Source organism: Lutzomyia longipalpis, chromosome 3, assembly GCF_024334085.1.
Source record: "Lutzomyia longipalpis isolate SR_M1_2022 chromosome 3, ASM2433408v1".
Classification (NCBI taxonomy): domain Eukaryota; kingdom Metazoa; phylum Arthropoda; class Insecta; order Diptera; family Psychodidae; genus Lutzomyia; species Lutzomyia longipalpis.
Window position 1 is genome coordinate 30,417,309 of NC_074709.1, and position 10,389 is coordinate 30,427,697.

At 40.7% G+C, this 10,389-nt stretch overlaps 3 protein-coding genes across 3 annotated transcripts; 1 reads left to right on the forward strand and 2 right to left on the reverse strand.

Moving 5' to 3' along the window:
* The first annotated feature begins 788 nt into the window (after positions 1 to 788).
* On the forward strand, positions 789 to 5,964 carry LOC129793842 (GPI ethanolamine phosphate transferase 1). Its single transcript, XM_055834287.1, has 5 exons — positions 789 to 970; positions 1,046 to 2,662; positions 2,722 to 2,936; positions 3,010 to 3,437; positions 5,581 to 5,964. Exons 1-5 carry the CDS (start codon positions 837 to 839, stop codon positions 5,839 to 5,841), a joined length of 2,655 nt encoding a protein of 884 aa, XP_055690262.1. The 5' UTR covers positions 789 to 836; the 3' UTR covers positions 5,842 to 5,964.
* Positions 5,965 to 7,620: 1,656 nt separating this feature from the next.
* Positions 7,621 to 8,850, reverse strand: LOC129793843 (sodium-coupled monocarboxylate transporter 1-like). Its single transcript, XM_055834288.1, has 2 exons — positions 8,169 to 8,850; positions 7,621 to 8,101 (listed from the first exon to the last, which is right to left on the reverse strand). The coding sequence occupies exons 1-2, from the start codon at positions 8,745 to 8,747 to the stop codon at positions 7,667 to 7,669; spliced, it is 1,014 nt and encodes a 337-aa protein (XP_055690263.1). The 5' UTR covers positions 8,748 to 8,850; the 3' UTR covers positions 7,621 to 7,666.
* Positions 8,851 to 9,343: 493 nt separating this feature from the next.
* LOC129793049 (sodium-dependent multivitamin transporter-like) lies at positions 9,344 to 10,030 on the reverse strand. The gene has a single exon (XM_055832595.1). It carries the CDS (start codon positions 10,028 to 10,030, stop codon positions 9,344 to 9,346), a length of 687 nt encoding a protein of 228 aa, XP_055688570.1.
* Between the last annotated feature and the right edge of the window lie 359 nt (positions 10,031 to 10,389).

A 10,389-nucleotide genomic window follows, 5' to 3' on the forward strand; every position in this document is an offset into this window, starting at 1 on the left:
TTTCCTCTCATTTCGGCGAGGCCAAGAAGTGTGGCTGCTGCCTGTAAATTTATTCAGTTGTGGACGCCCACGGATTTTTTTTCCACTAGCACATATTTAATTTTTTTTTTCGTATTTGTGTGTGCAATTTGATCCATAATTAATTTATGCCATTCCAGCCGCTAAGTAATTAATATACCTGCTTTTTTTTTTTAGAAATCACGTCCTTGAGATCATCGATCGTACAAGATCAAATGGCTCTCAGCTGCCTCAGGCAAAAGATCATTGGTGATCATTTTGGTTTTGTGAGAGGGATCTTCTTGTGATCCCCTAATGACATTCCTTCCGTCAATAAATTCAAAGGATCACAAGATCACGAGATAATAAAGGATATTTGCTTTATTGAGAATGTCAGGATCAGCCGATAAGATCAGTGCACATAAATCCTTTGCGTCTTAAGCGATCAAAAAGTGATCTTGTCTAGATTTTGAACGAAGAAAATCGTTTAAATCGAAAGTCCGTTCCTCGCCAGAAAAACAATTAATTCTCTTCTGAACATTAAAATTCGGAATAATTCTACATAAGAATTTATAAGTCAGAACAATTTCTAATCCGTAAAAAGAGTTTTATTCTGTTCAGACGTTAAATCTAAATCTTTTGCAAGAAAAGAAATAAAAAGAAAGTTGAAGAAAATTCTCTTCAAACCAAAAATAAACCGTTAGAAAAAATCTCAAAGAATTTTTAAGTTAGGAGTATTTCAAATTCAAAAAATTGCGCCCACTGCGCCACCTTGTAGCTCGAATTAGAATGTAAACAATATGTGAAAAATCAGTGATTTGTTTACAAAAACAGAAAAAATGTATTTCTTTTTCCTCTGCGGTGTAGTGATTCATCTGATATTCCTGTCCTCCATCTTCGACATTTACTTCCTGTCGCCCATCATTCGTGATTTGGAGCCACAGACGGATAATGATGATCCCCCGGCAAAGAGGTAAACAGTGGGTGTGTGCAACATAACCTCAATTGGTCAGGAAGTTTGAAGTTCCTTCTCTCTCCCTTTCAACAGGTTGGTGCTCTTCGTGGCTGATGGATTGCGTGCAGAATCATTCTATCGTGATGATTTCCGTAGGACTGAGTTCCTTGGGGAGATTGTCACAAAGCAGGGAATTGCTGGAATCTCCCACACCAGGGTGCCCACTGAATCCCGTCCGGGGCATGTAGCTCTCATTGCGGGGCTATATGAGGATCCCAGTGCTGTGACACGTGGGTGGAAGGATAATCCAGTGGATTTTGACTCGGTGTTCAATCGTAGTCGTACAACGTACAGCTGGGGGAGTCCTGACATCCTCCAGATCTTCGTGAAGGGCACTGAAAGGGGGCACATCTTCACGCATTCATACACAAATGAGGATGTGGATTTTTCCGGAAGGAATCGAAGTACCATTTGGCTCGATGAATGGGTTTTTAGTCGTGTCAAGGAGTTCCTCCTGCGGAATGTTACGGAAGAGCTGAAGAAGAGCGACAGGGTGGTGTTTTTCCTGCACTTGCTGGGACTCGATACAGCTGGGCATGTACACAAGCCAAATTCCAAGCTTTTCAATGAGAATCTCCTGGCTGTGGATCGGGGAGTGCGGGAGATTGCTTCACTCTTTGAGAATATCTTCCCGGACAGGAGGACGAGTTATGTTTTCACATCGGATCACGGGATGTCCGACAGGGGAGCTCATGGGGCGGGGCATCATCATGAAACTGAGACACCAATTGTTGCCTGGGGTGCTGGAGTTGTGAGAAAACCTTCCCGGAAGCCACGGGAGAACATTGAACAGGCTGATGTGGCTCCCCTGATGTCCGCCCTGATTGGTATCGCCCCACCGGTGAACAATGTCGGCATGGTACCCATTAGATTCCTCAATACATCCCTGGAATACACAGCCAGGGCCCTCTTTACCAATGCCCAGCAAATTTTGGCGCAATTCACAAAAGTTTCCGGAGATTTTCATCGTGGCAAGCTTAGCCGGTACTTCCGGACATTTGAGAAGGAGCAGGGCATTCAGGAAGTCACGCAGGAGATTCAGCAAAGGAGTGCGGAGGAGAACTACGAGAAAGCCATTGAGCTGAGTCAGACAATGATCCGGGATTGCCTGCAGGGCATTGAATTCTATCAAACGTACTACCAGAAGCTCTTCCTGCTCACTGTGAGCGTTGCCATGATTGTGTGGATGATCATCTCCTTCCAGGAACTCACATCTGGGCATCTGGAGTATGTGACGCGTGTCATTGATTCCCGTGTCACTGTAATCTCCACAATCCTCCTCACCTTCACCATTACCTTCGTCATCCTGCAGCAGATAAGCTTTCGCCTCACGGTGTACCTCATCCTGCCCACAATCCTGCAATTCATCACCCTCAAGCGATGGAATTACTTCAATGCCATCCGCTTCCGGACAAATATTTTCTTCATTCTCATCTATGCCGCCGGCGTGGAGCTGTTTGTCCTGGCCTTCTTCTATCGCTTCACCCTGGCTGCCATCCTTCTCATCTACTGTGCCATTGAAGCTGTCCAGCAGTACCGTCGTGGCTGCTCCAAGGGGATTCTAGTCAAATGGATCATTTCCTCCGTAGTCCTCGCCATCTTCCCTTCCCTGCCAGTCATTGAGAAGGATGCCAATGATTTTCAACTTTTGTAAGTTTTAACTTTCCGGAAGCTATCTTCCTGACCAATTCCAGATGAATTCTTTGCAGATTTATTGGAACCCTTCTGTGGTGCATCCACAGCATTGCTTCCGCCGTGGGAACATCCGGGAAGGAAGGAGAAAGCTCCTGGAGGCTCATTCATCGCTATGGCACCATCATTCTCCACGTTATTGTCAATGTGAACCTCCTGGCCAGTGTAAAATCCATCAATGAGGGTTCGGGACTTCATTCCACGTACCAAATCATCTCCTGGATCTCCCTCGGTAAGTCATCTCTTAAAATTTCTCTTAATTTAGGAGTTTCCGGAACTTTAAAAACAAATCACTTTCGGCTCAGTTTTAGCCCTCATTCTCCCCATTTTGAGCTCCCTGGAGCCCGAGAAGAGGCTCTGGGCACTGGCAAGTAGCTTCAGTGTTCCCATCTCCATCATGTCGCTCTCATATGAGCCCATCTTCTTCTTTATCTTCTCCATCAACCTCATTACGTGGTTCCGGATGGAATTTCCCCACCGCACGACGGATGTTCAGAAGATCTTTCTGGACAGGAGGGACTTTATCCGGATGTACATCATCCTCCTGTATATTTTTATCTCATTCTTCGGCACGGGGAATTTTGCGTCAATCAGTTCATTTGACCCAAACTGGGTGAGGTGCCTCGTGACGACCTTCTCACCCTTCCTCATGGCCACACTCATCATCCTCAAGTTGATGGCGCCAATTCTTCTAGTCGTTTGTGTTCTCCGGACCATTCATACGATCTCAAAGGTGAGAGGGTGGTTGAGTGGCAAAAGCTAGGAGTCTTTTGATGCAAATTCTGGGAAGTTCTGGAGCTTTAAGAATTTTTTTTTATTCAAAAATTCCGAATTCTTTTCAGGAATTTGAAGTTATTTTCAGGAATTTGAAGTTCGGTTCAGGAATTTAAAGTTCTATTCAGGAATTTGAAGTTCGGTTCAGGAATTTGAAATTCGGTTCAGGAACTTGAAGTTCTTTTCAGGAATTTAAAGTTCTTTTCAGGAATTTGAAGTTCTTTTCAGGAATTTAAAGTTCTTTTCAAAAAAATTAAAATTCTGGACCTGTAAAATGTAAAAGAATATTTAAGAAATGAATTTTCTGGCCGGGAGATTCGAGATTATAAAGAATTTTGAAAAAATTCTGGCCCAGAAGCTGAAAAGAATTAAATTAAATTCTAACCTACAAATTTTTATGAATTTAATTTCTGAACAGAATAAATTCTTTTTGTGAGGCAGAAAATGTTCTGAGTTGGAAGTTCTAGCCTAGAATTCAAATATTCAGAAGAGAAAATTTGTTTTTCTGACCAGAAACATTCTGAAGCAAAAAATCTAAAGAGAGTAATAAAATTTCTGACTAGAAATGTTCTGAATTTATAATTTAAACCTAGTTTCTTATTTGAAAATTCTGGCTTAAAAACTGTCATAATAAAAAATCTTGTTCAGAAATGGTCTGTATTTGAAGTTCTAAAGAGAATAATTAGATTTGTGAACCAGAATATTCTAAATTTTTAATTTCTGACCCAGAAATGTTCGGAAATATAAAATTCAAATTTTCTGAGACAAAAAAATTTTAAGTCAAAATTCTGTTCTAGAAAATTGTGCTGAAGAAATGACTAAATTTCTATAAGGGAATGTTCTAAATTTAAAATTTTGAGCGGATAGTTCTCAAATTTAGAATTTAGCGGATTTCTCAATTTTAACCTGCTGGCCGCCAAGACCTTGGAGCTTCCTTAGAGCGCCAAGGTGGGGTCGTTGAACGACCCCAAGAAGGAAGTCGATTTTCTCATAAACTATAAAACCGGGAACTGTCGGGTCACTACCTTTAGACTCCTTATATAGTCCTCTTGCCCCTTGCATCACAAATTCGCCACCCGGAAACACGCAGAAGAAGATATTAGGGAAAAACATTTTTCACTCATTTTTCACACTTTCTTCGTGAGAAATTTGCCACGAAGTTGACCGCAACTGCTATTTTTTTTCACTACTTCCCCACATTCCCCTCACTTCCCGCACCGTGATAAATGGCAATATTTCTCGAATATTCTTTATTGTTTTGTACATTTATATGCTTCTAATTATGTTTTATGTTGTTTATGTTACTTATTCGCGATAATTCTGACACTGAGATGGTAAAGTGAGAAAGTAAACACAACCCTTCAACCCCCTTCAACCATATGATTTATGATGTGACTAACTTCATTCTAAGAAATTTTCCGCAGCATGGCCGTTACACCAATTTTTGAATTCCCTTCTTCTACATTTTCCTTAATAACTTTTCTTGTGGTGGACGGATTGAGCTGAAATTTTTACACAACCTCCTCAGATAACCAAAGAACTTATTTCCAAAAGATGGGAATGGTATCTTTTATATTTATTAAGTTATAGCACGAAATATAGGGCTGGGGTCGTTCAACGACCCCGCTTGGCGGCCTAGAGGTTAATATGCTGCCCAGAAATAATCTTATTATAAAATTCTTAAAATAATAATTCAATTTCTAAGCTAATATTTCTAAATTCTAAAGAGCATCAGAATTTTTTTTTTAGCCAGAAAGGAACTTATTCTTTCTTCTATTTCATTTAGCTTGTAGTTCTAATTAGGACAGTAAGTTTTAAAAATTTGATGACAAAAAACTCAGACTGAAAAAAATTTTAATTTCATTGAATTTTCTAATTAAGGACGCCATGTTTTCTTAAGAAAACATAACCTAAAAAAATGTTTATTAACAACAAATCAAACATGGCGTCCTTTAAACCGTTTTTTTAACGTACAAAAATACGCATCAAGTTAAGACTCACAGCTTTTGCAAACTCCTCAAAAAAAATATTATGCAAAAATATCTAACGGTGCAAAATTTCTTCCGGCATGCGTGGAATGGCGGCGCACCCTTTTGCTGCAGACGGAAATACGCAAGCTGTTCATTGTGATTTTGCTGATTTGCGACGTGATGGGCGTGAATTTCTTCTATTTAATCACAAATCGCGGCTCATGGTTGGAAATTGGGCAATCCATATCGCATTTTGTCATAATTGAGGTGACAGTTTTGGTATTACTCCTCCTCTTCTGTGTCACGCATCCGTTTACCAATTTGGACTTGGTCAGCGTTCTCCAAAGTGGTCATCAACTCCTGCCAACGACCAAGAGGCGCAAAATTCAATAAAATGCACGTACGTTGACGGAATAAATTATCAGAGGGAAGCTATTAAAAAAAAACTCTTCAGCACCATTCTGTTCATTTCTCTGCAGCAGAAATGAGTCATTTTATGCAGAAAATAAGGAAAAATGTACTGGTAAGCTGACCAAGCTTACGAGAGCTGTGTTTCTTTCAGTGTACCAATTTTGTGAGAGCAAACTAGATCGCGAATTTGTTTAAATACATGCAAAATCGGGAAAAGTTGAAAAGTCATCCCCTAAGAAATTTTTAAAATGCCATATCTCGGGAACGGCTCCATAGATTTTCGAGTTTGAGCTATCGTTGGAAAGGTCTTAACCTCAACTATAACATATTAAAATATGAAGTAAATCGATAATGGCATTTTCGAAATATTCGAGTTCGAAATTTTCGAAAATTTTTATTTTGACTTTAGCGCCTCTCGCGGTCATTTTTCGAACTTGCAATGTTCTAGACATTTGTAGGGCTTCACGAAACCTTTCATTTGCACTTGAGTTGATCAAAATCGGACTTGTAGAACCCGAGATATGACATGCCAACTTTGGAAGGCTATATCTCGAGAACGGATCCATAGATTTTCTTCATTTTTGGCATGAAGCTAGATAATATGGTCAGCTACAACATATCAAAAAATGAAAAAAATTTATGTCGTCGTTTTCGAGATATTTATCGAAAACTCATCGAAAATTTTGTTTTTGATTTTTGGCCCCCTAGCGGTCATTTTTGAAACTTCGGACGTTCTAGAGAGTTGTAGGGTTTGTTGAGATCTTTCATTTGACCCCGGGTTGATCAAAATCGGTCAAGCCGTTTTCGAGTTATGGTCGATTTTCGATGAAAAATTGTGGCGGCCATATTGACTAAACGGCTTGACCGATTTTCGAAAATGAGGTATCGTTGGAAAGCTCTTGATGGCCCCTACAACATATCAAAATTTCAGACCTCTAGCTATAATAGCGGCTGAGATATAGCGAAAACAAAATTTTGAGGTTATTCAAAATGGCGGATGGGGGGGTGGGGGGGTGGATTTGACCTCATAATCGGATTTCTTCAGGTCGATATTTAAACTTTGCCGTTTACCGCAAGTCTCTATCTATCACCGTTCTCTTGCAATTTAAGTTTATGATCCGGCCGGACGGACGGCCGGACGGCCGGACGGCCGGCCGGAAAAAAAATTTTTTTGGCGCATACGTTTTTTGGAATGTGGGGACCCTAATTCGTGCTCATCCCAAGTTTGAGCCCGATCTGACGACTTTCGATTTTGCTCGGTACACAAAAGCTGTGTCTGAAAGAAACAGCTAAAATTAAGAAAATTCAGTATTTTTGACGTTTGTAAGTGTCAAAAACTATAGAAATGTCAACCAATGGATTTAATGTCAACAATGTCAATGTTTGCACAAAAAAACGGTGTCGTAAATATTCGTGCACTTATCGGGAAATCAATTAACCAATGAAATGAAAGGACGAAGATATCAACTTTACGGGAATTTAAAGAGACTTAACTTATATATTAGAGACTCCCCTCCAACCCCCACCACTCTAACTGAAAATTCCTTAAATTTTAGCGCCAAACTGTGATTCCTCTGCCTAATTTGGAATTCCTTAAAAAGAAATTAGACTGAATTAACGTCTGAATTTATTTTAAGTATTTTAAGGACTTTGAGGGACTTTTATGAATTTTTTTAAGCACAAGATATTCCAAAGAAAAATATCTTAAAGATTTATATTTAAGGAATTTACTGTGAAGACGAATTAAATAAAAAAGAATAATTATTGGTAAAAAAAACTTCTTTTATTCTCTTGATGAACGATCCTGTTAAGAGGTTTTATTGTATGGATTAGGGATAGGTTTGAGAGCTTCTTCCTCTTCTTTTTCACTTGCACTGTTGTGACTTTTCTTCCGGAGGAATTTAGCAAGGAGCTTCTCATCCACTGGAGTGCGATTCCCACCAGTGAAGAGGCTCACAGTGTAGCCCACAAGGAGATTCAGGAGGAAGCCAATGAGGGCGTGGTACAAGAAATGAATCCGGAAAATCCACGGAATGTCTTCAGCTGCCTCCTCATGCAGAGGCGGCTTCATCGTGGTCGTTGTCAATCCATCCATGAGGAGGAGGGAATTGGTGGTGTTTGAAGCACCCAAATCACATCCATCCGTTCGAAGGGGTAGCATCGGATCAGGTTTCTTGTACTGCCCACCCACAATGACCATCACCACCACCAGAATGGATACAGTGGAGCCACAGAGAGCACCCTGAAATTAGGATGAGAATGTATTTTAAAAAAAAAAAATCAAGAAAAATCTCTCAAGAGATCCCAACCTTTGTGTTAATTTTTCGGCTCAACATTCCAAGGGTGAAGAGCCCAAGAATGGAGGAAGTAGATAAAGAATAAACATGCGTTGTCATCTTAAAGATTGTTCCCAGTTTTTCAATGAGCAGCAACAGGAACATCTGCAAAATCCCGAGGAGGACCACAATGAGCTTGACGATGTTACTAGCACGTGATTCGGTGGCTGTGTGGAAGAATCTTTGCGCCAGGAAGTCGTCGTAGATGCTGCCACTCAAAGTATTGAGGAAGGACGAAGTGGACGAGAGGCTGGCCGAGAAGATGCCCGCAATGAAGATCCCCGTGAAGCCGGGGAAGATGCTGGCAGTGTGCTCGATGTAGTGCGGGAGGATTTGATCGATCTTCTGCACCTGCCCCGACCGGAAGGGATCGCACGCTTCGTACGTGGCATAGATGACAGTCCCAATGGTCTGGGAGAGGAAGAGGATGAGGCTGAAGGCAATGGTGAGGCCCCAAATAGCAAAACGAATCTTTCGCATGTCCGACAGCGCCAGGAAGCGTTGGATGCTGGTCTGATTGATCCCAAATTGGTACGTTCCCACCACTGACATGCTCAGGACGTATTGCCAGAAAGTTGAACGAACAGTTGGATCCAAATTGAAGCTTTGTAAAATATTGCATAATTAAATAAATTCCGTGGAAAAAGCTCAAAAAGTTTTAAAATCTGTGCAGTTCTGGTTGTAAAAAAAATAATGCAAAATTTTGAGAAAAGTATTTGGCTTATTGTGTGTATGGAGTAATCATTAACTAATCAGATTTATCAATTGATTGACTCAAATATTGGCTAATTTGTGATTAATATTTGCTCAATTAAATTGAGCATTGTTTGGCTCATTACTGAGCAGGAAAAGCTCTAAATTCTCAGAATCTTCACCCACTGACCTTAAAGTGTCTAAAAATTAAATTCTTATCGCTTCTTCTATGTGGATCCCCAACTGAGATTCTCAGTGAGAAGTTCTTGTACAGAATTAAAAAACAAATATTTTGGTTTGGCTTTAATAATCTTGTCAAGTTTTTTATCAATCTGATAATTTTTTGAAAATTCCATATCAAACAGAAATTATCTAAGTGAAGAAAGAAAAATGTTCTTGGCCAAAGAACTTTACATGAATTTTAAAAAGAACAAAGAATAAAATTTAAAAAGAAATTACTTGAAAAAGATGAGCCTCCCTCCTTGATCAGCCGTCCGCCAGACTTTCTCCAGTCCTCCCACCTGATTTATCCCAACGATCGCCACTGTGGCCGACGAGAGGATCGTGAGCGTGATCTGCAGCACATCAGTCCACACGACGGCCTTTATGCCCCCAATGGCCGTGTAGGAGACACACAGGAGGGTCAGGAGGCCCGTGATGAGGTGCACCGACAACCCCGAGACTTCGTGAAAGGCCAACGCGGGCACGTACACAGTCACGGGGAGGAACAGGAGTGACGTGAGTGTGAACAAACCACTCGCAAATAACCGCACAGAACGACTAAAGCGCAACTCCAGGTACTTGAAGCTGGACAATTCGCCAATCTCCAGGAAAACAGGAAGATAAATCAGTGGCACAATGATGGACAACACGACGCACGTGAAGCTGAGAAGCCACGCCTGTGTTCCAAATGCATAAACTTCCGTCGTCTGGCCAAGAAGAGTTGATCCCGAAACTGCTGTAGCCACGAGGGAGGCAGTAATGGGCAGGAGGCCCATCTTCCGCCCACCCAGCATGTACTCTTCACGTGTATTAGCCTTCCGTCGTGATGTCCATCCATAGTAGAGCCCAATGGCGGAGGAAAGAAAGAATGTGATCAAGAAGAAGAAAATATCGAGGGCTGAAAATTTGCCCGTATCCATTGCGCGAGAAATCTCAACGGAAGTTCAAAAGCTACTGAAGCAAAATCAAAGATTTTTTTTATTTAATAAAAGAAATAAAAGATTTTAGTTGTAGATGTGAAGGAGATCAAGGTAATTCATCATTAATAACGCCAAATTCGGCTTTGATGTGAGATCACGTTGGAAAAGTTTGTTAAACTGGAAATTTAGTGGCGATGGAGAGAGAAAAAAAAACGTTGGCTTTCGCGTGTCTTCTAACAACAAAATTACAAAATACTCCTACGCGGAAAATTCTGATTATTTAAATAATCGAGTTGTTGCGTCTGAATTCGATTAGTTCGACGATCCAACAAGTTTTTTGGGGGAGATTTATTTACTTT